We start from the raw sequence: 26,579 nt of genomic DNA on the forward strand, positions 1-26,579 counted from the left end.
CTCCTTGTTTTAGATGTAAATTCCAAGCAGATTATCAAGACTACTAAATCTGAGTACAGCAGAGTATTCAATCAACCAAAAATTGAGTGTTTTAGAAAACTGCTCAAAGATATGAACTGGAAAGATGTTTATAGTGCTCATGACATGAATGAAAAATATAACATATTCATGAACAATGTCAGTACCATGTTTGAAAACTGTTTTCCTCTAAAAGTTACTGAAATTAAACAGAAGTCTAAAATAAAACCATGGATCACACAAGGAATAAAGATTTCCTGTAAGACAAAAAGGAAAATGTATCTGTCGACCAAGAATAGCTCCGATGCAGATGATTTAGCTAAATACAAGGAATACTGTAAAATATTAAAAAGTAATTTAGACATCTAAACAAATACACTATGAGAAGAAGATAGCAATGTCAGGGAACAAAATAAAAACAATATGGGGTATAGTGAAAGAGAAGACTGGTAGAACCAGAAAGGAACAGGAGCAAATAGCACTAAGGGTAGATGACACATTGGTAACCAATGGGCATAGTGTGGCAAATCTATTTAACAAGTACTTTATATCCGTTACTGATAGAATGGGATTGTCAGGATCAGTAAACATTGCCCTTGAATATCTGAAACTAGCCTTTCAAAATAGCTTCAGGTACATGCATGTCACTCACTTCACCAAAAGAAATAACTACCATAATAAAATCTTTAAAAACAAAGCATTCTAGTGGTTACGATGAAATATCAACGAAGTTAATTAAGGCATGTTCTTGTGAGTTTAGTACAATTCTGAGTTACTTGTGTAACCAGTCAATTATAACTGGGGCATTTAGTGACTGGCTGAAATATGCAGATGTTAAGTCTCTATTCAAGAAAGGGGATAAAGAGATGCCATCAAACTACAGACCGATTTCACTTTTGCCAGCATTCTCAAAAATTTTAGAAAAAATAATGTACAGGCAGCTTCTCAACCATCTGACCACAAATAACATATTATCAAGAACACAGTTTGGATTTCTGAAGGGTTCCGATATCGAAAAGGCTATTAACACCTACAGTGAAAATGTACTTAATTCGTTAAATAACAAGTTACAAGCAGCAGGTATTTTCTGTGATTTGTCAAAGGCATTCGATTGTGTAAACCACAACATCCTTTTAAATAAATTAGAATTCTATGGTGTCATGGGCAGTGCTGCAAAATGGTTCAAGTCATACCTCGCTAACAGGAAACAAAAAGTGTGTCAGTGCAAGGGACTAGTGAATTAAGTCGTCAGTCATCGTCAAAATGGGAAGAAATTACATGTGGTGTTCTACAAGGATCCATCTTAGGGCCATTGCTTTTTCTTTGTGTACATTAATGATCTCTCATCAGTTACACTGCCAGAAGCAGAGTTCGTTTTGTTTGCAGATGACACAAGTATTGCAATAAATAGTATTTTGAGTGTAGTTCTAGAAAGATCTGCTGATGATATTTTCATGGATATTAATAAATGGTTTAAAGCCAACTCATTGACATTAAACTTTGAAAAGACTCGCTACATGCAATTCAGAACCTGTAAGAGGTTTCCACCCAGCATAGGCATAAAGTATGAAGAAGAGCAGATAGAAGAGGTTGACAGTCTTAAATTCCTGGGATTACAACTTGATAATAAATTCAGTTGGGAGGAGCATACCACAGAACTGCAGAAACGCCTTAACAAATCTGTATTTGCAATTCGAGTGTTAGCAGACATAGGCGACATAAAAGTGAAAAAGCTTGCATACTTTGCCTACTTTCATTCCATAATGTCATAGGGTATAATATTTTGGGGTAACTCTTCAAGTCAAACAAAAGTTTTCAGAGACCAAAAGCGTGTAATACGTATTATTTGTGGAGTAAACTAACGAGTGTCTTGTAGAAACCTCTTCAAAGAACTGGGTATACTAACTACTGCCTCTCAGTATATTTACTCCTGAATGAAATTTGTCCTAAGTAATATATCTCTTTTTCCACCAAACAGTTCAGTTCATACATACAGTACCAGGAACAAAAATGAACTGCACAAAGACTTAAAAGTACTTACTTTAATTCAAAAAGGGGTCCACTACTCAGGAACACTCATCTTCAATAATTTGCCAGCAAACATAAAAAATTAGTTACAAATAAAGATCAGTTAAAAAGGAGCCTGAAAGACTTACTAGTGGCCAACTCGTTCTACTCCATTGACGAATTTTTTAATAGAAACAAATGATGTGTTGTATATATTTATACTATTAGTATTGTTATTTCAGCTTAAAAAAATTGACATGTTCCACATCCACGAGGATCTCCTCAGCAAGGATCTACGGAATGAAAAACTAATCTAATCTAATGAAGTGCGCCACTTGCTCATAACACATATTGCGAAACTAACATTGCTGTTTATACACCCATGGAACACTCTGTGACTGCTCGCCACATAATGAGCTTATCAGTTCAGTTACACATGTAGCAAAAGACCCATTGACTCCATGATACAGTTGTACTAAAAGACTGTACTCACACCACCACATGTTGAGAAAACTGCAATCCTGCCTTAGTTGAGTCAACTTCCTCATCCATGGATATTGGTTGCAGGCATTGTAGATCTCTCTTCTGTCATAAGCTGAAGTGGCCCAGAGTAATGAGCTACTTCTGTGCAGGGTTGGTTGCAGCAGTCAGTTATGGTAGGGGTATAGGCAGAAAGTCAAACATTTTATTGAAATTTCATGCTAATGCTCTTGCAACACTTCAGTGGAGCAGCCAAGCCCTATTTGGCATGTTCTGCACTTGGGAATGCTCTGATACCCAGTGAGCTTGCTCAGCAGTGTGTGCCCCAGTTAGGTGCAGTTTAGCTGCTCATGGAAAGTGCCAGCGACATGGAGGATTGCCAGAATACTTGCGGGGGTGACAGCCTCTAGGACTGCAACTCGCCCTGTGAGCAAAGGTGCGTAGTACCAAGATGCCCTCCGTATAGAAAGGTGAGTGACTGTTCCGCCTCGGTATCGGTTTTTTGGCTGTCAGGGCAGGAGTCTGGCGGCGGTTGCCGCTGCTGTGAGCCTAGAGGTGGCTCACCAGTAGGAAGGGGCCAAGACGTGGGAAGGACGGCCTGGTGAGACGAAGGCCTACCCTTGTGACAGTTGCCTACTGTCTCATCCTGGTCCGGTGCTTGGCATAAACCTCTCATTGTCGTAAGCACTACTGGATTGTGACTACCTCTGCCAAAATTGACAGTAATTTATATGGGTTAGAAACTCACTTGTTGTGTCAACACATTGCCTCTAGCCAGTTGCAGAATAAAAAATCTGTGACTCGACACAGAAACAGGTTGGCCTGTTCTGCAAGAGTGTCTTTTTTCCACTGCAACGACTGGATTGTGGTGCTCAACTTGCCCAGGCGCAGATTGCATAAGCAGCGTTGTTGCTGTACGTGCGATACTGACGCCTTGATGCTTGCTGGCTGCTTGTAGGTACTCCAGTTACTGAGGTTGAGCTACTCTTTTCCACAATAATGCAAAAAAAAGTGACAACACTACAATATCTTCTTAATGTGCTTTTCGTGTTTATGTTAAAATGTACATTAAAATAATACTGTAGGCTATGGTGTAACTCAGAAGTTAATTTTATTTAAAATTATTGTTTTACTTTGAAATCTTAACAAAGTATTTTCTTTAGATAAATACAAGGTGAACCCAGAAAGTAAGTTCCAATGTTTGATAAAGGAAACAAAAACATCACTAAATAAGAAATATTTATCGAAATATTTACGTAGTCACTGGCTACTTAACAACAGCTACCACCATTGTTAAGGTGTTCATAATATTAGTGCACTATCAGTTGTCTGTCCATTTCATAGGAATAGACTGCCGACATCGGGAGCCACAAAGTTGCCTCATACTGCATATCAGCATTGTTGCAGAACATTTTCCTGCCAATAATGCTTCATGAAATGGAATAGATAAGACCCTTGGACGACATCGGGGCTGATGGGTGAACCTAACCTAGAGTTTTCTAGTTTGGGAAAGCAAATAAATGTCATTAATGAATATCTTCATAGTCAGCTCCAAGCATTCACCATGGGACACAAAGATATTGAGCATCTTCGGTTGGAATTTAAAGATATTGTCCACCACATCCTAGAGAAATATGCGCCTAGCAAAAATATAGAGGAGGAAAAGGATCCACCTTGGTTCAACAAACATATTAGGAAGTTGCTGAGAAAGCAGAGAATTTTGCACAGTCGTTTTGAACGTAGTCGCTGCCCCGCTGACAAACACAAATTATGCAAAATGAAAGCAGCTTTCAAAAGGTCAATGAGAGATTCTTTTAACAAATTTGAAAGCAATATCTTATCTACAGATTCTAAAAATAACCCCAAACATTTTTGGTCATACGTAAAATCTATGAATGCTACAAGTAATTAAATACCTTCTCTTGCTGACAGTATGGGTAATGTAACGGATGATGATAAACAGAAGGCCGAAATTCTAAACCTAGCTTTCAAAACCTGTTTATGGTAGAGTACTGCAGCACTATTCCCCCTTTCAATTGTTGGACAAACTCAAGGAGGACGGACAAATTGTTTAGTGTATCTGGGATTTTAAAACGGTTACGATCCTTAAGATGCCGGGAAAGCATCTGTCCCAGACAGTATCCCCATAAGATTCTATGTTGACTATGCTACGAATATAGTACCATTCTTATCCATCGTCCATCAAAGATCATTGGAAGAGCAGAAAATTCCACAGGACTGGAAGAAGGCCCAGGTCATAGCAGTCTATAAAAAGGGTATATGACTTCGGTGCAAATAGTGCCCTCTGCCACACATTGCTTGGTGGCTTGCAGAGTATTTATGTAGATGTATGTGAACCCGTGTTTCATCCCCAGTAACAACATGGTCAAGAAAGTAAAATCTTTCTCTTGGTACCACTGTAGGGAATGTCGGTAGTGTGGTCACATGTTTGGTTTTGTTTTCATCTGTCAGTTGCTTTGACGTCAATCTTGCACACATGCCATGAAAACCAAGCCACCATAAGACAATTTTGTGCAACAGTGACTGAGACATAAGTGGAAATTGATGAGAGAGTTCAGAAATTGTGAAGCACTGGTTCTGTAAAATTGCTTGCCATACTTTCTCCTTCAGTCATGGTGTTACCAGGAATGGTCAGCCACTACGGTGTTCGTCATGAATATTGGTTTGTCATGCATTGAATTGCGTGCACCATTTTCTGACCATACTGTTGTTCATAATGTAGTGTCCATACATGTGGCACAATTGGTGATGGATATCTTTTGGAGATTGTTTCTGAGCATGTAAAAATCAGATGACTGCACAAACCTTGCAGTTGCCGGGAGACTATATCAGAGCAGCCATTGTACATTGTTTTTTTATCCTGTGAAGTAACCACTGCCGTCACAAGATTGAAACTGCAGAGCATTATTCCCACATACCTCTTCTTTACTCCTGTATATTCACATTTCTATCTGACTACTTTTGCCATCTATGGACGTGATCAGAAATTACTTTCTAGATTCACCTTGTATGAACATATTTTGCATGTTGATGTTACATAAAAATCTGAGTTTAAATGAAAATGTTAAGTACAGCCGTTGTTTGCAGTTAGTGAATAATGCATTTTACAGTTTGCAACTAACACTAAAAGCTGAAATGAATATTGTACCAAAACATAACATTTCCCATAGGTGCACTTGCTTTGCGTCGTTTCCTTTGCTTGTAGTTAGTACATCAGATTTACTGTTTCAGGTTTTAGAAGAGGAGAAAAGAGCTCGGGAATTCCGTGCAAAGCCAATACCCAAATCAGTAAAATGTTCAGTCTCACAATCAGAATTAAAATCTCACCCTCCTACACAACCCGAACCTTTCCATTTGTATACTGAGGAAAGAAGAGTGCAGCATGAAGAAGCACTGAAAGCAAAAGTAAGTCTCTCCCCCAACTCTTTCTTTGTTAAAAAGCTTCACTTAAATTATTATAAATACTGTCAGTTGGTGTGTATGCAGAGTCTAATTGTTTTTGTAGCTTGAGGAAGACCGTCGAGCAGCAGAAGTGACACGGTTTAAAGCCAGGCCTCCCGTTGTCCTCATGAAAAAACCTTTTGAACCAGTGAAGCCACAGCGTGTGTTCAAAGAAATAACAGCTATATGTCTAAATACTGATATTCGTTCAAAAGAGCGTGAAAGATTTGAAATGAAAATAAAGGAAAAAGAAATGCTTATGGAAGAATGCAGGAGACAAGTAAGTTTGCTATCTGTTTCTACTTGCATTTAAATTGAATTTGCAATATCAGTTGTAGTTGTGTTCTTGGCACATGTTCAGACATAGCGTGACTCGACTTTTGATCTGTTTCTTCTTGTTTCTATTTGTGTGGTCTATGAAGTAAGTTTAAAATTGTGCACTTGGTCTAAAAATGGTTAGTCGTACTTCAAGTAGTTGTAACAAAAATTAGACAAGAATATTACCTTGCCCAGGGTTGTTGGGAATCATCACATTCCAGCTGCAGACTGTAGGGGAATAGTATAAATTTTTAGTTTTGTGCCAGCTTTCTTAGATTGGTTGTCATCAGTAATTTGTCAGTCCTGGTTTCCCCCTGCACCCCCCCTTCCCTTCCCCACCCTACCCCAAGGGGCTCAAGGTCCTTTCATGAGTACATGCGTTATGAGTATGGGGCCCCGAGCTATTGCAGCCTTCCTTCTTTCCTGGGCTGCATTTCCTTGCCCTTCCCCTCCTTTCCTGTCCTTGCCCTTTCCCCTTCACCCTCTCCTTCCCTCTCTTGGTGTTCTTGTTTATGTTAGCCCCACTACCCTCCTGGTTATGTTGGCTTTCCAGTTTGGTTTTGTTGCGTAATTACCTCATGCTTTTGGTATTCTCTGGGGTTTGGCATAGCCAGCACTGTAGCCAGCCCGTGTGGTGGGGTCTCTGTGTACCCTCTTGGTTGAGCCCCCTGAAAACACAGGGTACACACTTCTGATACCTGAGCTGTGACCACCTCATGTAAGCCTAGGAGTGGTTGCTTGTCGTCCTGGAGCATCTGAACTCCTGGCAGTGGTCAAGGTGCCAGACGGCCCTTGCCGTGGCTGGGTGGCACCCATCGGGAGAGCCCGTGATCGGAGTGAGTGGTATCAGAGCGGACACTGTGCAAATGAAACGCATACATCTACATCTACATTTATACTTCGCAAGCCACCCAACGCTGTGTGATGGAGGGCACTTTACATGCCACTGTCATTACCTCCCTTTTCTGTTCGTCGCATATGGTTCGCGGGAAGAATGACTGTCTGAAAGCCTCCGTGCGTGCTCGAATCTTTCTAATTTTACATTTGTGATCTCCTCGGGAGGTATAAGTAGGGGGAAGCAATACATTCAATACCTCACCCAGAAACACACCCTCTCGAAACCTGGCGAGCAAGCTACACCACGATGCAGAGCGCCTCTCTTGCAGAGTCTGCCACTTGAATTTGCTAAACATCTCCATAACGCTGTCACGGTTACCAAATAACCCTGAGGCGAAATGCGCCGCTCTTGTTTGGATCTTCTCTATCTCCTCCATCAACCCGATCTGGTACGTATCCCACACTGATAAGCAGTACTCAAGTATAGGTTGAAAGAGTGTTTTGTAAGCCACCTCCTTTGTTGATGGACTACATTTTCTAAGGGCTCTCCCAATGAATCTCACCCTGGTAATCACCTTACCAACAATTAATTTTATATGATCATTCCACTTCAAATCGTTCCACACACATACTCCCAGATATTTTTCAGAAGTAACTGCTACCAGTGTTTGTTCCGCTATTATATAACCATACAATAAAGGATACTTCTTTCTATGTATTTGCAATACATTACATTTGTCTATGTTAAGGGTCAGTTGCCACTCCCTGCACCAAGATCTTCCTGCATTTCTGCTACAATTTTCTAATGCTGCAACTTCTCTGTACACTACAGCATCATCTGCGAAAAGCCGCATGGAACTTCAGACACTATCTACTAGGTCATTTATATATATTGTGAAACCGGTAGCTGAGTGGTCAGCGTGACAGACTGTCAATCCTAAGGGCCCGGGTTTGATTCTCGGCTGGGTCGGAGATTTTCTCCGCTCAGGGAGTGGGTGTTGTGTTGTCCTAATAATCATCATCATCATCATCATTATTTCATCCCCATCGACGCTCGGGTCGCCGAAGTGGCGTCAACTCGAAAGACCTGTACCAGGCGAACGGTCTACCCGACGGGAGGCCCTAGCCACATGACATTTCATTTCATAACACTCCCCTGTGGCACGGGTCCAGAACTCTGGCCGTTCTTCTATGGCTGTTTCTCTGCATGGAAATGATTCTTTTAGTGCTGCTTCTTCTGCCCCTTTGGCCATCACTTCCATGGCTACCCCCTGGGAGGAGGGTCAGGCTCGTCGGCCAGGGGCGAAACTTTTCCCCCACTACCTGGTTTGCACCAGGACTGATGGGGATACTTTCACCAATATCAAACCTTTATTTTTTGTGGAACACATTGAAGACAAGTTTGGTGAAGTGCACACTCTGAGTAAGATGCGGTTGGGTTCGTTGTTGATCAAAACTGCTTCAGCTGCCTAGTCTGCAGCCCTTCGTGCCTGTAACCATCTTGGCACAATTCCTGTGTGCATTACCCCCCCACCAGTCTCTGAATATGGTTCAAGGTGTGATTTTTCACAGGGACCTCATCCTTCAAACTGATGAGGGACTTCGGGACCATTTTGGACGGCGGGGTGTTCACTTTGTTCAGCGTGCTCAGAAAGGTCCTAAGGACAATTGCATTGATACTGGTGCCTTTGTCCTGGCCTTTGAAGGGGATTCCCTCCCTGAGAAGGTCAAGATTATGGTTTATCGATGTGACGGGAAGCCGTACATCCCACTACCTATGAGATGTTTTAAGTGTTAGCGTTTTGGACACACATCTCCCCGCTGTTCCCGGGCCCTTCTCTGTGGTGACTGTGGACGTCCACTCCATGAGGGGAGTTCCTGTGTTCCCCCTCCTGTGTGTGTTAATTGTCATGGCAATCATTCTACACATTCACCAGATTGCCCAGTTTATAAGAAGGAAAAGAAGATACAAGAGTATAAGGCCCTTGATCGTCTAACCTACACTGAGGCTCGTAAGAAGTATGCAAGTCTTCATCCTGTGTCCATGACGTCTAGCTGTGCTTTAGTTACATCTTAACCCCTTCCTTCCCCTGTGGCTCCCACACCCTCCTCTCTGGGTGCCACTCCCCCTCCCCAGCCGGAGAAGTGCCCCACTTCTTCGGCACCTACAGGTCAAGGATGCCCCTGCCGGGCTACCCCTTCCCGGCACCTTCCAGGCCAAAGGTCTGCTGCCACACGATGACCACAAGAACTATGGCCCGTGCCGCCGCCCCCCCCCCCCCCCCCCCCCCCAAGGTCGCCCGATCTCTTTCCATTCCAGATCTTGTTGCAGCTGGCTCCTTTTTGATGCACAGCCTCATCGATCTCAAACAGAAAAGAAGACGAAACATAAGTTCCGTGACAAGGAACTTCTAGTGTTGCCAGAGGTCTCGTACCCATCTTCATAACCTGATTCTGACATGTATTTCATGGATGTCGCCCCCTCCCTGTCTGTGACGGATGGTGACCCAGCGGCATGATTGGCTTTATCCTGTTCACCCCCCTTTTGAATCGTCATTCTGTGGTTATCCAATGGAATTGTAATAGATATTCCTGTCACCTTCCAGAGTTGAAATCCCTTATTTCATTTTACTCTGCAGCTTGTGTGGTTCTACAGTAATCTCATTTTACTGATGATCACACACCGACCCTCTGTGTTTTCTGTTGAAATCAGGTCGACCCCCAGCGGGCCTCCGGTGGCGTTTGTACGCTGGTCCATACGGACGTTACTAGCATGTGGGTTCCTCTTCAAACTACATTGGAAGCAGTTGCTGCTAGGGTCCACCTGGACTCTGAGGTCACGATTTGCAATCTTTATCTCCCTCCTGACAGGACTCTTACACCTGGTGCCCTAACTACCCTTCTTCAGCAACTTCCTCCTCCCTTCCTCCTCCTCGGGGATTTTAATGCTCATCATCCCTTATGGAGCAGTGCATTCCCATCTAGTCGAGGTCTTCTCATAGACCAGTTTCTTGCAGACCATGACTTGTGCCTTCTTAATGATGGCTCCCCTACTCATTTCAGTGCCATTCATGGTACCTTTTCTGCCATTGATCTTTCTTTCTTCTCCCTCCCTCCTCCCTTCATTACACTGGTCGCCACACAACCACCTTTGTGATAGTGACCATTTCCCATTGATACTCTTGCTGCCTTCCCGCTCCCCGATGGACAGTTTACCTCAGTCTTTCCAACGAGCTGATTGGCCTCTATACACTGCACAGGTCGTTTTTTTTTCTCTCTCTTTGTCAGGTTGTATTGATGACATGCTACACGACGTGTCTGATGCGATTGTTCGCTCTGCTAGCCTTGCTATCTCGCGCTCATTGGGACCATTTCGCCGCCGGCAAGTACCGTGGTGGAGTACGGCCATTGCCATTGCGATCCGAGATCGCCACCGAACTTTGCAACACCTTATCCTTTGCAACACCCATCCGTTGCCAGCCTTATTACCTTCAAACGCCTTCGCGCTAAAGCCCGTTACTTAATCAGACAGAGTAAACCGATGTGTTAGGAACGCTTTGTTTCTTCCCTCCGTTCTACTGTCCCTATGTCACAGGTATGGGCTACACTTTGATCTCTGAGGTTCCCGTCGGCAGTCCAGCCTTCCGGGCGTACATCTGCCAGATGGCCTTTGCATGGACCCGTTGATTCTTGCGGAACATCTTGCGACCCATTTTGCAACAGCATTGGCATCAGCCTCTCATCCAGCTGCTTTCCTTCACCAGAAACAGCAGGCCAAAGCTTTCGCCTTACGTTTTACCCCTTGTCAGTCAGAATCTTACAACAAACCCTTTACTGATGGGACCTTCTTTCCGCACTTTCTTCTTCTCATGATACGTCCCCTGGCGCAGACTCCATTCATAACCAACTGCTTCAACATCTCAGTGCTCGACAACAGCAACATCTTCTCCAGGTGTTTAAGCGTATTTGGCTCCAGGGTGACTTCCTTCTCAGTGGAGGGGTAGCATCATGGTTCCTGTTTTTAAGCCTGGTAAGAACCCCCAGTTTGTCGAGAGCTATCGACCTATTAGTCTGACAAACGTTATTTGCAAGTTACTTGAACGGATGGTAGCCTGTTGGCTCAATTGGGTCCTTGAATCTCGGGATATATTGTCCCCTCACCAGTGTGGCTTCCAAGAGGGACAGACTTCAGTCGATCATTTACTTCGCTTGGAATCTGCAGTTCGGCAGGCTTTTTCCCAGCACCGCCATTTGGTTGCAGTATTTTTCGACCTTCGCAAGGCCTATGACACGGCTTGGTGCCATCGCATCTTACACTTCATGAGTGGGGTCTTCGGGGCCTGCTCCCGATTTTTATTAGCCAGTTCCTGTTCTATTGGTTGTTCAGGGTTCAGGTTGATACTGTTTTCAGTTCTCCATAGACCCAGGAGAATGGCATCCCACAGGGTTCCATATTGTGTGTACTTCTTTTCCGCATTGCTATAGATGGACTTGTGGCCTCTGTCGGTCCTTTGGTCTCCCCTGCTCTGTATTGTGATGATTTCTTCATTTGGGTTAACTCCTCTTCGGTGGCCTCTGCAGAGTGGCAGCTCCAGTACTGTGTGCCTCTGCATGGACCCTCTCACACGGGTTTCAGTTCTCTCCTTTAAAAATGCGGGTGGTCCGCTTGTGTCACTGTACTACGGTCCACCCTGATCCGGAGCTCTACCTTGATGCACAACGATTACTTCTGTAACTCTAATTTGCGAATTTACTATACGCAACAATGCATTAGTTGTTAGCAAGTGTGTATAAGTCCCGTGAGAAATCATGTGAGAGATCCAGTATGTTATAAAATCTTGAGCAGCATTCTGTGACTTAATAAATTGTATGGCTGAAAATAGAACTGACTTTACACAGCATTTTAACCACGGTGTTCTCTGGCCCATTTTCACCAGATCAAATGCAGCAAAGTAACAAAATGAAGGTAAATTCTGGCCAACATTTATTATTTTTAACAAGATCGAGTTACATCCACTGTATTTCGGGAACATTTATTTTAGCTATCATTGACAAAATTAATATTTGGTAAAGATGTTTACTTTGAATTATTTTCTGTTGACATTTATCGCAGCAAGACACAAGTTATCTTGCAATAGTATTTCACTTTCAGTGGGTGCTGCTTGTTTCAGAAGGCACTGGGATAAACATGGTGCCTTCGAGGTAAGAAATTTCTCATCTTTTCTGCACCCATGTGCCTACTCAAAATAAAGTCCTGTAGTGGAGGAGTGCATTCAGGGATCTGTATTACTGTCCCAGCTGCAGGTAGCCTAGTGGCTTCCAGCTAGGGGGAAAAAAAAATTATTTTCAATATTTCATGTAATTATTGGCAAAATTTTAAATGCTCTACTCATTAACAGGGATAATGTTATGTTAAAAGTTTATCACAATGAGACATTTATTACATGTGCTTATGCTTATGTCTTGAGACACTGTAGTGCACAAGACGCAAATTATACCAACTGCATTCATCTTGTGTTTGAGAATGAGTGCACGTAGCAACTTCGAACAAACATAACTTTAACTGTTATGAAACACTTTCCCACAAATGTCCCATGCAAAATGATGAAAGGGAATAAGTTTCATACTTCATTTTTGCTGTTCTTGCAGTAAAATTACTTTTTTACTACTAATTGTGTTTGCAACACACTTTGCAGACACTATCCCCATATAGCACTGAATGTATCCACAAAATTATATCATTCTACAACATGTAGTTCAGGAAATATGGTGTCATAAATATTGACAAGTGTAAAAGTAGCTTTTGCCTAAAATGAAGTGCAAATTACCAGACTGGATTCATTCAATGTTTCATAAGAGCACTTCGCAACTGCCAAACATAAAACCTGTCTTAAACTTTTTCTGCTTACATACTAATGTCAGATATTTAACACATTAACTCATTTGGAAAGTAATCATACATCTGAGGCTGTTTTATACATGGGACTTAGATTCTTTAAGGATGCAGGGTACTTTTCCGAATTATATAAAAATCAACACGTATTTATTTCAGACACTGTTTATAATGTATACGTTTCACAGATTTTTTTGTTGATATTGGGTAATGCAGCACACTTTCTAGACAAATTAGAAGTATTTTGAATATTTTTGAACCTGCTTAGTGTTATTAAAAACTACAAAGAAATTGATGAAATTTTTTTTCATAATGCTTCCTCAAATTGAGGTATTATTTAATCCAATGTTATACATTTGAAGGAGACCAGAATTTTACCAGATGTGCATGACATAATATCTGAGGTACTAGACCTGTTTATTTCCACATATTATGTATATTACAAGGATAAAAACTATTAAATCTTACATTTTAATTTTCACAATTGTTTTCCTTTTAAAAATGCTATTTTTTCTATAATTTAGTTGATTCTGCAATAAAGCTTTAGTCTACTACATAATTATGGACTATTGCAAGTTACAGAAAAAAATAGAGCAATGCTTTATAAACTTTAGGAAATAATTGTGCCCCGATTGCAAAAAATACAACTTGCGGGAAATTTTAAATGAAGATATGAGTCCAATTAAACTGTGCCTTAGAACATGCCTTGAGCATTCTCTTCATCATGCAGCATTTCTTCGTCTTCAAGCTTCCTCTTCGCATTACTTTTAGCAATTCTTGCTCCTGTGGTAACTTGAAGAGTAAATCTGTCACCTTCATGCACTCGTTGTCTGTCACACACAAGCAATTGATCTTCCATATTAGAGCCACATTTTATGCCTAAATTTCTCAGGGCTTGCAACCTTCTTACCACTCCAGCATTGAAGCATATCACTGCATCTACTACACCAACTTTTAATGTATTTACTCCTAGAAAAACATATTTGGGTAATCTTTCCCATATGCAATGGTTGAAACTTTCATTTGTATTCTAAGTGCCCCCATGAAGACACTTAATAAGCAAAACAGGGTCACTCAGGTCTCTAAAAACTAGTTAACGGGCTCAGGAAGAGAATGCTTATAATTGTCTATTTGACCACTTTCTTTTGCTTTTTGGTAATCACACCAGGAATATTCTTTAGGACAAAGTCCGTGAACAGGGTGGTCATCTGTGGACAACTTACGAAAGTTGGTGGCCCAACAGCTTTTCTCATTGCTCCAACATCATTCAGAGGTGCACTTCATCTAATGGCCACTCCATAACAACTTTGAAGGAGGTCTATTTCAGTTCCTGTCAATCTGCTTTGGCCAGACAGAGATTTTCCATCAGATAGCAACTTTCCTTTAATTTCTCTTCATAGCTTCCTCAATCTAGCACCCATCCTCTTTAGCACATGTCCACAACACTCCAGTTTTGTTACCAAGCTATCACCATAAACATTGAACTCATTAATTTTACTGAAAGCTTTAGAGTCCCCATTACCTATGTACTTTGTATATCTAACGTTATAAACTGGCACCGACCTCTAAAATATTTTTAGAGCTCAGTCACACTCCATACTTCCACTGTAACCATCATAATTCTTAGAACACCGGTGTTCAGTATGTCCTTCAGTGTTACCATGGCAGATGTGGCAGTACTAAGGTAAGCACTCAACATCAACAACTTTTCCATACTCCAGAGAAGAGCACTTCAAACACCATTCAAGGAATGATGTCCTCAAAGTTGCCATGTCCCTTCAAGTGCAGCAGCAATGTCCCTGGTTCCACAGTTTCTTTTACTGCATGTTTCATAGATGCTTTAGACACAACCGTCAAGGCACCTAAAAGTATTTTTATGCACTGTTGAACCTACTGGGAGGAGGAGGAAGGTCCATCAAACCACAAAACGTTTGAACAGCCTTTTTTCCTTTTCCTTTGCACGCACTGCATACACTAACTTCAAATTCACATCATACGAATTATGCACAATGTTCTAAGTCATTTTTGAGGTAGATTTATTGCAGGATCTACACACAACAACTAATTTTGATGCTAAACCCTTCCTGCTACTTTGTTGTTCAGTTATTTCCAGACAACATACACTATCACATTGTTTATATTTCTTCACTTCCTTTAATAAAGAAGATAAGATGCCCACAACAACAACAACAACAACAACAAATCCACTACAAACAGCGTCATTGTTAACACAAAAATTTGAATCACCAGGACGCGTGCCATGTGGGAGTTTCTTGCCTGAAGAACGGATACAAAGGTTACTTTCAACAGTGTTGCTTACTTTGTTTGTGAACTGGTTACCACAGAATTTCCTTTTATTGAATTTCTTGATGTGTGGCATAGTTCGTATTTATTGCACACTAAATGATATTTACTTCCACAAATATATGTAGCATTGGGGCAACAAACATTCAGTAACACGTTAACAAACTGCTTCAGCGAAACAAAAGTCAATACTAGCATAGGTAATCATTTACAGACACTAGAAATCTGCACTGTTACTAACACATACAATGTATCATACATATAATCGCTGAAAACAGAAAGTTCACAGTTCTTTTTGAAATAATACTGGTTTCTGTAACAGAAATAAAGGGAGTGTGGTGGCGTACATGACCCTAACTTTAAAATTTGTCGTATATAGGTCATTTTTCATTTGAAACCCTATAATGTATACATCAATGTAATGAGGAAAGACTCTAGAATTTAATAGTCATAAAAAAAATTCTATTTTTCCACCATTTGTAAGTATTCTGTATCCTTCAAGAATTGTGGTTTACTGGTGTAGAAAGAAAGAGTAATTAATTAACAGGCAGATGCATTCATTTCCAACTACTTCAGTGAGGTGGTGTTGCAACCATTGAAATACCTACTGTTGTACTCATGTAGTTAATTAAGATAAGTGCAGCGAGGCCCAACAGATAAAAGCTGTTGCTTTGGGCATCAGAGATGCCTTACCTATAAGATTTGTATGGAGGACAATTCCGCTGTCGCCAGTGTACATTTTGCATTAGAACCTTGAAGATAAAATGTGAGAAATTGGGGCCCATGTGGAGGGTTTCAGACAGTTGTTTTTCTCTGCCTATTTGCGAGTGAAACAGGAAGGTAAATGATTAGTAGTGGTTCAGGGTACTTTCGGCAATGCAACGTACGGTGGTTTTCAGAGTATGTACATAGATGTATCACAATTAGTAGCAGCTGCTTGGGGTGCTGAAATGTGGGGTTGTTGTATCTTAACTGCGAGTGAAAATTGAAACAAGTGAAAATGTATGAGGGTAGAGAAGGAAGGTGCCAAATGACAAGTAGCTTGTGTGGAAAAATGTTCTCAAACTGGCAGTCCTATTACCTTTTTTAATTAATTATAAATCAGGGTATTAGTAGGAAACATTACCAAAATTTTACTCTTGTCTCAGCTTATTGTCCACACTTGACACACATCAGCCAAGTAGATTGACGTAGATAGTGCAGACAGTGAGAACTTCCATATCTTTTTGTGAGGGATTTTAGTGTCCACAGCACATAACATATTTACATGAAATGACATATTCATGGTGAATAACCTAAAACTTGCACTGCAAATACTGTGGAAATTGAAAGTGTTATTGATGTGCAGTCTTCACAGAATAGATTGGCAGCCAGGGACTTATACTGTTAACTTAGAAACAGGTTTTTTTTTTTTTTTTGTTTTTTTTTTTTTTTTTTTTTTTTTTTTTTTTTTTTTTTTTTTTGCGCAAATGTACACTTATTTAAATGAAACAGTGCTCCCTCACCTAGCGGCAAACTATTTTCTTCTTCTTCTTCTTCTTCTTCTTCTTCTTCTGGTACTCCAGAGTTAGGCCTAGAGAAATTCAATTCTTGCTTTTGCCATTCCAGGCTAGGCCTAGGGCCTGTTCCGGTATCACATCTACAGCCACAGGACTAGTCTGCAGTTCACAATTAAGTGGTTGGCAGGCGGTTCACTCAACCACCTTAAAGCTGTTTATCTACTGTTCCACTCTTGAACAGCATGCAGGAGATCACAGTTCATAGTACCTGATGGAAACTTATCAAGTAAAACATAAGTGATATCTGGCATTCGTCAGGATGGTGTTACCGGCTGTCTGGTGCTCCTGATATATGTAAACAATCTAAGAGAGAGTCTGATCAGCCCTCTTAAATTGTTTGCATATGCTGCCATTTACTATCTTTTAAAATCACAAGATGATCTAAATCCATTGCAAAATGATTTAGACAAGATACCTGTAGGGTGTGAAAAGTGGCAATTGACTAAAAAGATCTGAAGTTATCCACAGGAGTCTAAAAGAATTCTTCTAAATTTTGATTAAATGATAAATAAGACAAATCGAAAGGCTCCGAATTTAACTGAATACCTAAGGATTAGCATTATGAGGGTTGTCCACAAAGTAATGCACCAAATTTTTTCTTGAACAATTCTTTGTTGAACATAATGAGAAATACACACACAAAAAATGGTATTTTATCTACACACCCTGTTTTTCCACATAATCTCCATCTCATTCTATGGCCTTGCTTCAGCGTGAAACGAGGGCATGTAGACCCTGTCGGTACCAATCCTTGTGGCAGAGTAGTGTTCCACCATGTGTATCACCTCATTGTCCTCAAAATGTCTTTCATGATGGCATCCTTTAATGGCCCGAAGTCTGAGGGGGCTAGGTCAGGGCTGTCTGGTGTGACAGCTGTGGATGGTCTCCCCAACCGCTGCAAATCATGGCACTCTGCCAAACTGCCTTCAGATGACCTCACACACCTTGCCCAGCGACTAACTGTACTTCTGTTGACAGCAGGTGCTCCATAGACTTTGCACAAGTGTTTGTGAATATTCCCCACAGTTATTCCTCTGCAGTGAGAAATTAAATGACGGCACGTTGCTTGTAATGTACATCACCTACAGATGCCATTTTGAAACTGTCCTGCAGCTACGCTATCTGTTGAAAGTGATGGGAACTTGGCGCACTCACTCAGGAGACTTCGTATAATACATACATAATGTTTTGCATTCGCTGCACTATTTTCGGCTGAGGAAAATGATGCTGTGCATTAATTTCTGGCAACACTCGTACGAATAACTTGAAATGGAGAGATCATATACAAAGTGTTCTGGGAAAGGCAAGCATTTTTTGACAGAAAACTTAAGAGGCAACAGATGCACTAAAGAGACTGTATTACTGTGCAGTATTAGGATCCTTATCAGATAGGTTTGATAAAGGACATTGAAGAAGTTCAAAGAAGGGCAACTTGTTTTTTATTATTGTTGTGGTGGCAAACATTAGAACAAAGGTATTTTTTGTTCCGGTGAGATCTTTTCACCAAATTTCGATCACCAACTTTCTTCCCCGAATGCGAAAATAGTGTGTTGGTGCCCACCTACATAAGTAGAAATGGTCATTGTAATGAGAGAAGTCGGAACTAGCAGTAACGATTCATGCGTTCATTTTCCGATACGCTGTTTGAGAGAAATAGCTTAAAGGTGATTCCATGAACCCAGTGCCAGGCACTTAAATGTGATTTGCAGAGTAATCATGTAGATGTAGATGTGATACCAGAATAGGCCCTAGGCCTAACCCTGAAGTGTCAGAAGAAGAAAAAGACAGTTTACCATTGGGCGGGGAAGGGGTGGACAGCACGGTAGGAGTGATAATTGAATCCAATCTGGGTTGCCTGACATTGGTCTCTTCCTCAGCCTTCCTTTATTCCAAGGCTCTGTGTGAACCCTTGCAGTCTGTACATTTTTACGTACATGGCTTATCGACCTCTAACAAAACTCCCATCCAGGACAGACAGGTAATTTTTGTTCAAGGATTTCTTTCTTAGCCTTTGGCAGGTCAGTGCCTACCTGCAAGGCAGCACTGTTAGGTCTAATGCCTATTCCAGTTTCACACCTACATCTACAGGGACAGAAGGAAGGAGGGGGGGGGGGGGGAGAAGGTTGATAAAAAAGAAAACAAAGGCAGCCTGGCGCAAGTAAGTGGAAATAATGTCAGACTTAGCTAGGGCCTCATCTGGTTTGCACCCATATACTCCCAAGAATGTAGCAAACTAGGACTACTACACTTCGTGTGGGATCTGCCGCCAGCATAGCTCAGTGGTTCGTTGAGGCACACAAATTGCCCCACCCGTGTTAAGCTGGTAGACCATGAGGAGTATGTTAAACTGTTAACTGCCATAGATACAGTGTGTGTGTGTGTGTGTGTGTGTGTGTGTGTGTGTGTGTGTGTGTGTGTGTGTGTCATGGTCTCTTCTCCTGCCTTCCCATTCTTCCACACACCCTTATTATCCTCCCTCTCCACCACCACCACCACCTTCCCCAACCCTTTTCCCTCTTTTCTCACGAGCTAGTCACCCCTTGCAACCTCTCACAAACTTTCAGTATAATTGCATGTCCTTATGTGAATTTTACACATACATCCATATTTTTGTATCTTGTACTGAGAAAAAAGAACAGGAGTTGCTGACTCTAAAGATAGATGTAAACCTCAGACACCTACACTGTGTGTCACCCATCAGTTATCTGTTCAATTTTTGTTTTGTATTTCAAGCTATAGTTGATCACGTTAAACGTCATTGTCATGAGTGAAAAAAATGCCCGAAGTTTTTGCTTCATGATGATGATTGTCATTGTTCGTTACTGATGCTTTTGTCATTTCAGCTCAAAGAGCAGCAGGAAAGAGAAGAGGAAGAAGAAAAAGCAAGACTGCGCCGAGAGGCTATTCATAAGGCCCAACCCATTTTCAAATATGCTCCTGTTGTAGTTGCAAAATCTACAAAAGAACTGACTGTACCAGAATCACCATTTTCAAGAACTAAGACATATAAACACTGACTGAGGTTTTATGACTTGACACTGTTATATATTTGTAGTCCTTGTTTATTTTTGATATGTTTTAAAACTATATATTAATATTCCTTAAGAGCATGTTTAATAAAGTCTCTTGTATAATGAAATGTCAATAGGTGTCTGTAGATCAGAATGTATCTCTCTTTAATTAGACTGGGAAAGTTACATAAAAGTATCTATCAAAAGTCATTACTTCATAACAGTGGTAATAGTGTCATGACAGAAGGGCTCATGTTGTTTGTACATAAGCTTTTTCAAGAGCTAATACAATGAACAAAACAAATGAGATCTTATTATTTGCCAATGTAATTTTATATTTCTTGTTTCATTTTTGACAAAACAATTTCCCATACTTTTTAAAAACATGGTTAATAAACTTCTTATTCTAATGAAATGTCAGTAGTTGCCTGTAGTACTGGATGATCAGAGTGTATCTGTTTCTAATTTACTATGGAAAGTTATGTAGAGGTGAAACTTCCTGGGAGATTAAAACTGTGTGCTGGACTGAAACTCGAACTCGGAATCTTTGCCTCTGCAGTATCCTTTCTTTCAGGAGTGCTGGTTCTACAAGGTTCACAGGAGAACTTCTGTGAAGTTTGGAAGGTAGGAGACGAGGCACTGGCAGAATTAAAGCTGTGAGGGCGGGTCATGAGTCGTGCTTGGGTTGATCAGATGGTAAGAGCACCTGCCCGCGAAAGGCAAAGGTCCTAAGTTCGAGTCTCGGTCCAGCAGAAAGTTTCAATCTGCCAGGAAGTTTCATATCAGTGTACACTCCGCTGCAGAGTGAAAATCTCTTTCTGGTTACATAAAGGTATCGGCGACAAATAGTTACTGCATAATCATGAGCTCTGTGTATGTTCATGGTAGTCATCTGGAATAGTTATCAATTTTATGCAAACATTACGTTGTGTGTTGTATCAGTTTCAGTAGGTTTGAAGTTCTTAAACAATATCCAGGCAAATGTAAAATTTATTTATACAGTATACATAAATAATTCTATTACAGAGGCCATCGTGAAAATAGGCATCTTGAAGTCATCTCAGTCGTATGGTATTGCCTGTTTGTGACACTTTCAAATGTGAGTACTTTCCAAGTGAAAATTCTTGCCAATGGTGCAAAAACAATAAAAACTGATGTTACAAGAGCTTTTCAAGAAAAATATTTTTTGACTTCAGTTGGGAAAACCAGAGGCACTGACATATTTGGACTGAAAATGACACATGAACATGCTGAAAGTTTATAGATACATTTCTTCCACATTTTGTCTTGAAAACATGAGAGTATTCTGATGAAAACATAAAATAATGTAAGAGTTTTTTGTGTTCTGTTCGACCTTGTTAGAATCGCCCAGTGAGAAAGATGTTAAGAAATCTATGAAACTAATTTTGGTAACATCTGAGACACTGTACACTATTGTACACAACAGTAAGGGGGGAGAGCCTACAGATTGGTGCAGCAACAGTCTTCGTAGGAAAGCTGGATAGGAGCCAAGATGGTTAGCGAAAGAGTTAGTACAACAAACAGCAGATTTATTTAACTTGTATCACAGGTAATGCAGCAAGAAATGAAGTCCAGATGTCTCTGGGGGGGGGGCTTCAAGTGCAAGAGTAGTGAGTCACTGCCACCAGCCATCCTATATTGTGGTGGCAGAGAGTGCTTATAGTCCAGCATGGCTGCAGGCATGCTGCATTGGGTCCACCGGATCCTGCACAACTGCTGTTGGCATTGAATGTAAACTTCCAATTCCATTGCCAGCTGTGATACGCCCGTAGAGTGGTACCACAATTATTGTATCATCACTTATGATAAAGTTTTATTTACTAGAGATTCCGTGCATGACGGTGCGTGATTTTAGTTCCAATGGCTCCCATTAATACAATTGAGAATATTCTCTATTTCCTGAATTTTTTTTATTTGCAGCTCTTGTGAACCATTTGTCATTGCATCCATTACCCCAATTGCCAATATATGTTGTACAAAAGTAACTATGTACTTTCAAGTCAATATTTCTATTGAAGTTGAGCAAAATATATTTTTGCTTGTGGTTTTGTGAAATAAAAGTTTCAGTGGTGCATTTTACACGAAACTATGTTCTTGCTGCTGCTGCTGCTGCTGCTGCTGCATCTCTGCATTCGATTAAAAATTTTTGTCTACCATTATACTTTCTGAATAAAAAACCAAGTGAGCAGAGAAGACAAAAGTACGGAGGTCCCTGAGTGAGAAAAATTTATTTTTTCACAGATTGCCCTGTTTTTCCAGCTGTTGGAGACTCTTCTCCATCACGGAATTGAAGTATTGTTCTGTGTAGTAACTTTTTGTGATATTCCATTATTTACATTCTCATTTATATCCTTTTATTGGAGAATCAAAACATGTGCTCACATCTAGAGTGTCTACTGATGTTACTGCACTGTTACTATGGAAGATAGTTTATTTGGAAATACTAAGAGATTGTGTTATTTCGTGAACTTGCAGAATATTTATATATTCCTGGCTTCTTCACTGTTGGCCATATCAGCGAAGAAGTCTTCAATACAGGGTGTGGTAGATAAGTAATGAGAGTCAGTCTAGAAAAACAAATTTATTGATCCAATTTGTACAAAACATTAATATTCTTCAAAGTACTCGCCTTGGGTGTCGACACAACGTTGCCAGCGCGTTTTACAAGCTTCATAGGCCCCACTGTAGTCCATTTGAGTTATCCCAGTTAGTGCCTTTGTGACAGCACGTTGGATGTTCGGAATATCGTCGAAAAGATGACCCTTCAGGCATCTTTTGACCTTCGGAAATAGGAAGAAATCAGGAGGACTCAAGTCAGGGCTGTATGGTGGCTGTGGCAGAACTTCTACTCCAATTCGGGTCAAGTAGGAGACCACGAGGAACGCTGTGTGCGCCGGAGCGTTGTCGTGGTGGAGACGCCCACGTTGAGCAAGGTCCTGTCGCTTCCGTTTGATGGCTCTCTGCAATCGCTGAAGGACTTCTTTGTAGAATTTGGCATTTACAGTCTTCCCCTGAGGGACAAACTCTTTGTGAATTAACCCCCGCTTGTCGAAAAACACAATCAGCATTGTCTTGATGCGGGACTTTGACATTCTTGCTTTCTTCGGCCGCGGGGATGCCGGTGTGTGCCACTCCGACCTCTGGGCTTTCGTCTCCGGGTCGTAATGGAATGTCCACGATTCGTCGCCTGTTACTACGTTGTCTAAAAAGTCTGGATTATTTTCCAAATCATTCAACATCTCACGGCAAACGTCCACTCGTTGTTGCTTTTGTTCGGCGGTGAGCACTCGGGGAACCAATTTTGCACAAACTTTCCTCATCATCAAATCTTGCGTAACAATTTGGTGAACCGTAAATTTATTCACGGAGACCTCATCGGTGATCATTTTGAGACTTAAATGATGGTCGGAGTCCAGGAGTTCTTTCACTTTGGCCACCGTTTCATCCACACGACTCGTTGAAGGGGGTCCAGATCGTTCCATATCTTAAACGGATTCCCTCCCGTTTTTAAATTCATTAAACCACCGGAACACTTGAGCTCTTGATAGGGAGTCTTCTTTGTAGGCCTCCGTAATCATAGCAAAAGTTTCCGAAGCAGTTTTGCCCAAGCGAAAGCAAAATTTGATTGCATACCGCTGTTCTATCGAGCGATCCATCTTCAGCATTTTCACAAGTAATACGCGAAGCTCGACCCTCACTGCACCAGAGCTCCGACGCGACTGCGAACCGGTTCTATTGTTAGCTCAGATCCCCCACCACGTGACGTACAGGTGGAGACCGCCCTGCGAGCGACTGGGGCTCCGCGCGGCGGCCAGTCTCATTACTTATCTACCACATCCTGTATGTTCGATACAATTTTAGATTGTTTTCGAAAGTCTTCCAGCCCTTTATGCACACCAACCAAAGTATTACTACGTATGGGTCCTTCCTCCTGCATTTTGTTTACTACGAAAAACAGGTCAATACACCTTTCCATGGAAGGCTGAAACCACACATGAACACACAATACTGCATGGAAGCAAGGAACATTCAGTTGGCACTGACCTACTGCACTGTTAACAGTGTACATGTGGCAATTAAGCTGAGAGACAGGGGAATCGCAGCACTTAGCACCAACAGGTTGCAGGGAGTGCTTGTGTCCTTGAGGGGTCTAATTTTGTGATGTCCACTCTAATTTGTGTTGTCTAAAGCAGCCTGTTGACTGTTGGTGATGTGATTGTGAAATGGAAACACAAGGGAACAGCTAAACCCAAACTAGGTGGAATTCATGTCTTGTCAGACAGGGGCCATCTAGCATTGTGGAGGGTGGTTCCAAAATTTGCATGAAATAAACAGGACAACTCGTTCATGAATTCCAAAGTGCTAGCAACAGTTCAGTGTGCACAATGCCTATGGGTGGTTAAAAAGGAACGATGTGCAGTGATTGAACAGCTCCTCACATGCCACACATTTCTGTAGTAAGTGCTAACCGATGCCCCTGGACAGTGGATGACTGAAGATGAGCAACTTGAATCGCACTACACCTTATTGCTATCCAATGGAATGGTTAGGGTTTGGTGAATGCTGGGAGAATATTACCTGCCATCATGTGTAGTGTAAACAGTGAATACAGTGATAAAAGTAGGGGTTGTTTTTCATGGTTAGGCTGTGGTTCTTTTATTGCATCTAAGGAAATCCTAAATGAGGAAGGATATGAACACAATTTGCATCATTATATACTCTGTATAGTAGAGGAACAGTTTGGAGATGATGGTTGGTTGTATTGACATGACAATGCACCCTCTCATAAAGCAGCATCTGTGAGTCAACAGTTTGTGGACCATAACGTTAATGAAATGGAGTGGCCTAACCAGAGTCCCAACTTGAACACAGCTCAACACCTTTGAGATGAACTAGAATGGAGACTTTGGTGCAGACCTTAAGTGTCCAACACAGCTACCAGCTCTTGTTTCAGCTCTTCAGGAATAATGTGCTGCCATTCCTCCACAGACAACTCAATGGATGGGTCACCAGCAGATTTCAAGGAGTCATAATGGCGAAGTGTGGCCGCACTCCATATTAATGTCCACTAACAGTATCCAGATGCATTTGATGTGAATATCAGTAACTGGCATCCACTTTGGTAAGAAATTTGGTGAGAGTATTTCTTGCAGCATATAACTTAGACTGTTTACAGTATTTGGCTTTGAAACTGTACTTCACCATTGTGTTCCCCCTAACTAACCGTCACAAGAGACAATCTCTTTCTTTAGTCCCCTGGAGATTTCTTAACGGGCAAAAAAAAAAAAAAAAAAAAAAAAAAAAAAAAAAAAAAAAAAAAAAAAAAAAAAAAACTTTCAGTGTTTGCATTTTGACTTGAAATTGAGAAAATAAGTCCATCTTCCATAAGTATCAGAGAAACTAAGCACATTTTTGTGAAAGATAGTTTTTTTTAAATCTTGATTCTGTAAGGTAGGTCAATGACTGTTTTAATGGTAGAACCTCAAACAAGAATAGACTAAACTGTGTCCTTTACTTCCACAAAATAGTGATTTTAACATAATACTTATGAAATATTAGAATGGGGTACAAACACTGTGGAATGTAAGAACCGAAAATACAGTTCAGAAACTGGTTTCAGAACTGACAACTGACACAGATTTAAACAGTTTGTAGAGAAGGTAAGGCTTTACTGCAGGGAACATTCTAATAAGCCTCTGTAGAGCAAGAAGTAAGCCTGATTGTTTATGCTGGAAAGAACTCAAAAGCTTCTGGTAAGTAATAAAAGCAGTTTGTTAAATTTAAGAGAGTCCTTAAGTTGATCGGAAAATAAATTTTTTTCTTCTTGCTCATGTCACAATTATAGCCAACTGTCAAATGAGCTAAGGCTTTATGAATAATGTACCACTTAGTAAAAGTTCCTCTCACACTTAAATGAGTTCTGGCTGTAATATGATATGCATTTGAAACCGCAATTATTTTTCATTGTTAAAATAACCAGATGCTTATGTCTGTAACAGGACAGAAATTATTTAAAACATAGTGGATGAATGTTTAACAGACTTCTGGCCACATTAGATGTGTATGTAAAATAAAATGTTGTCATTATCAAGAACTCTTTTTAGTCTGTGTGGCAGTTTATTTAGATGGATGAATTATGATGTGAAGACTTCACTGAACTTCCATATGCTGTCAGAGATTGTTAAAGCCTGTGATTGGTTAACGTTTTGTAGCGATGCTGATTTTGTTATATGGTGGCTAACTCAACATATTTCTCTCCAGTCTTTATGCATCAAGTGCCCACTTCTGTGCACCAATTATGAATATAGCCTACATTTTATGTGAAATTATTTCCTGGCTGCTTTGATGATAGAATATTAGTAGGAAGATCACTGGGGTAGTATTTTCATGTCTCATATATTTGTTTCTGATGCTGTGTATAGCATCACCAGGTTTGTTGAATTCATGGTATTTAATATGGCTTCAGTGGTCTGTGCAGCATTCTGAAATGGTAAATACTGACTGAATGATGTGACTGCTGCTACATCCATAAGGAGTTTTATCTGCTCTAGTCCTTACTGGGTCCCAAATGGACTATGGTTACTAGGTTTATGTCTCAGCAAAACCTTCAGCTTTGAAACTGTTGGATCCAATGTGGAGTAAGACTGGTTACTGGCACCTTCTGCACTA

At 40.9% G+C, this 26,579-nt stretch overlaps 1 protein-coding gene across 2 annotated transcripts in view; it reads left to right on the forward strand.

The window, feature by feature from the left end:
- The window catches only part of LOC126334917 (targeting protein for Xklp2 homolog), a 126,011-nt gene extending 105,707 nt beyond the window's left edge, over window positions 1-20,304 (forward strand). Inside the window, exons 9-11 of one of the 2 annotated variants that reach the window (XM_049997634.1) lie at window positions 5,758-5,931; window positions 6,032-6,247; window positions 19,722-20,304. In XM_049997634.1, the coding sequence (XP_049853591.1) occupies window positions 5,758-5,931; window positions 6,032-6,247; window positions 19,722-19,895 (564 nt within the window). In that variant the 3' untranslated portion in view covers window positions 19,896-20,304. Of the gene's footprint in view, window positions 1-5,757; window positions 5,932-6,012; window positions 6,248-19,721 lie in introns of those variants that run through there. The other variant, XM_049997635.1, reaches the window with a different exon arrangement.
- The last annotated feature ends 6,275 nt before the right edge of the window (window positions 20,305-26,579 follow it).

The sequence above is a fragment of the Schistocerca gregaria genome, chromosome 2 (assembly GCF_023897955.1).
Source record: "Schistocerca gregaria isolate iqSchGreg1 chromosome 2, iqSchGreg1.2, whole genome shotgun sequence".
In the NCBI taxonomy this organism is placed as follows: Eukaryota; Metazoa; Arthropoda; class Insecta; order Orthoptera; family Acrididae; genus Schistocerca; species Schistocerca gregaria.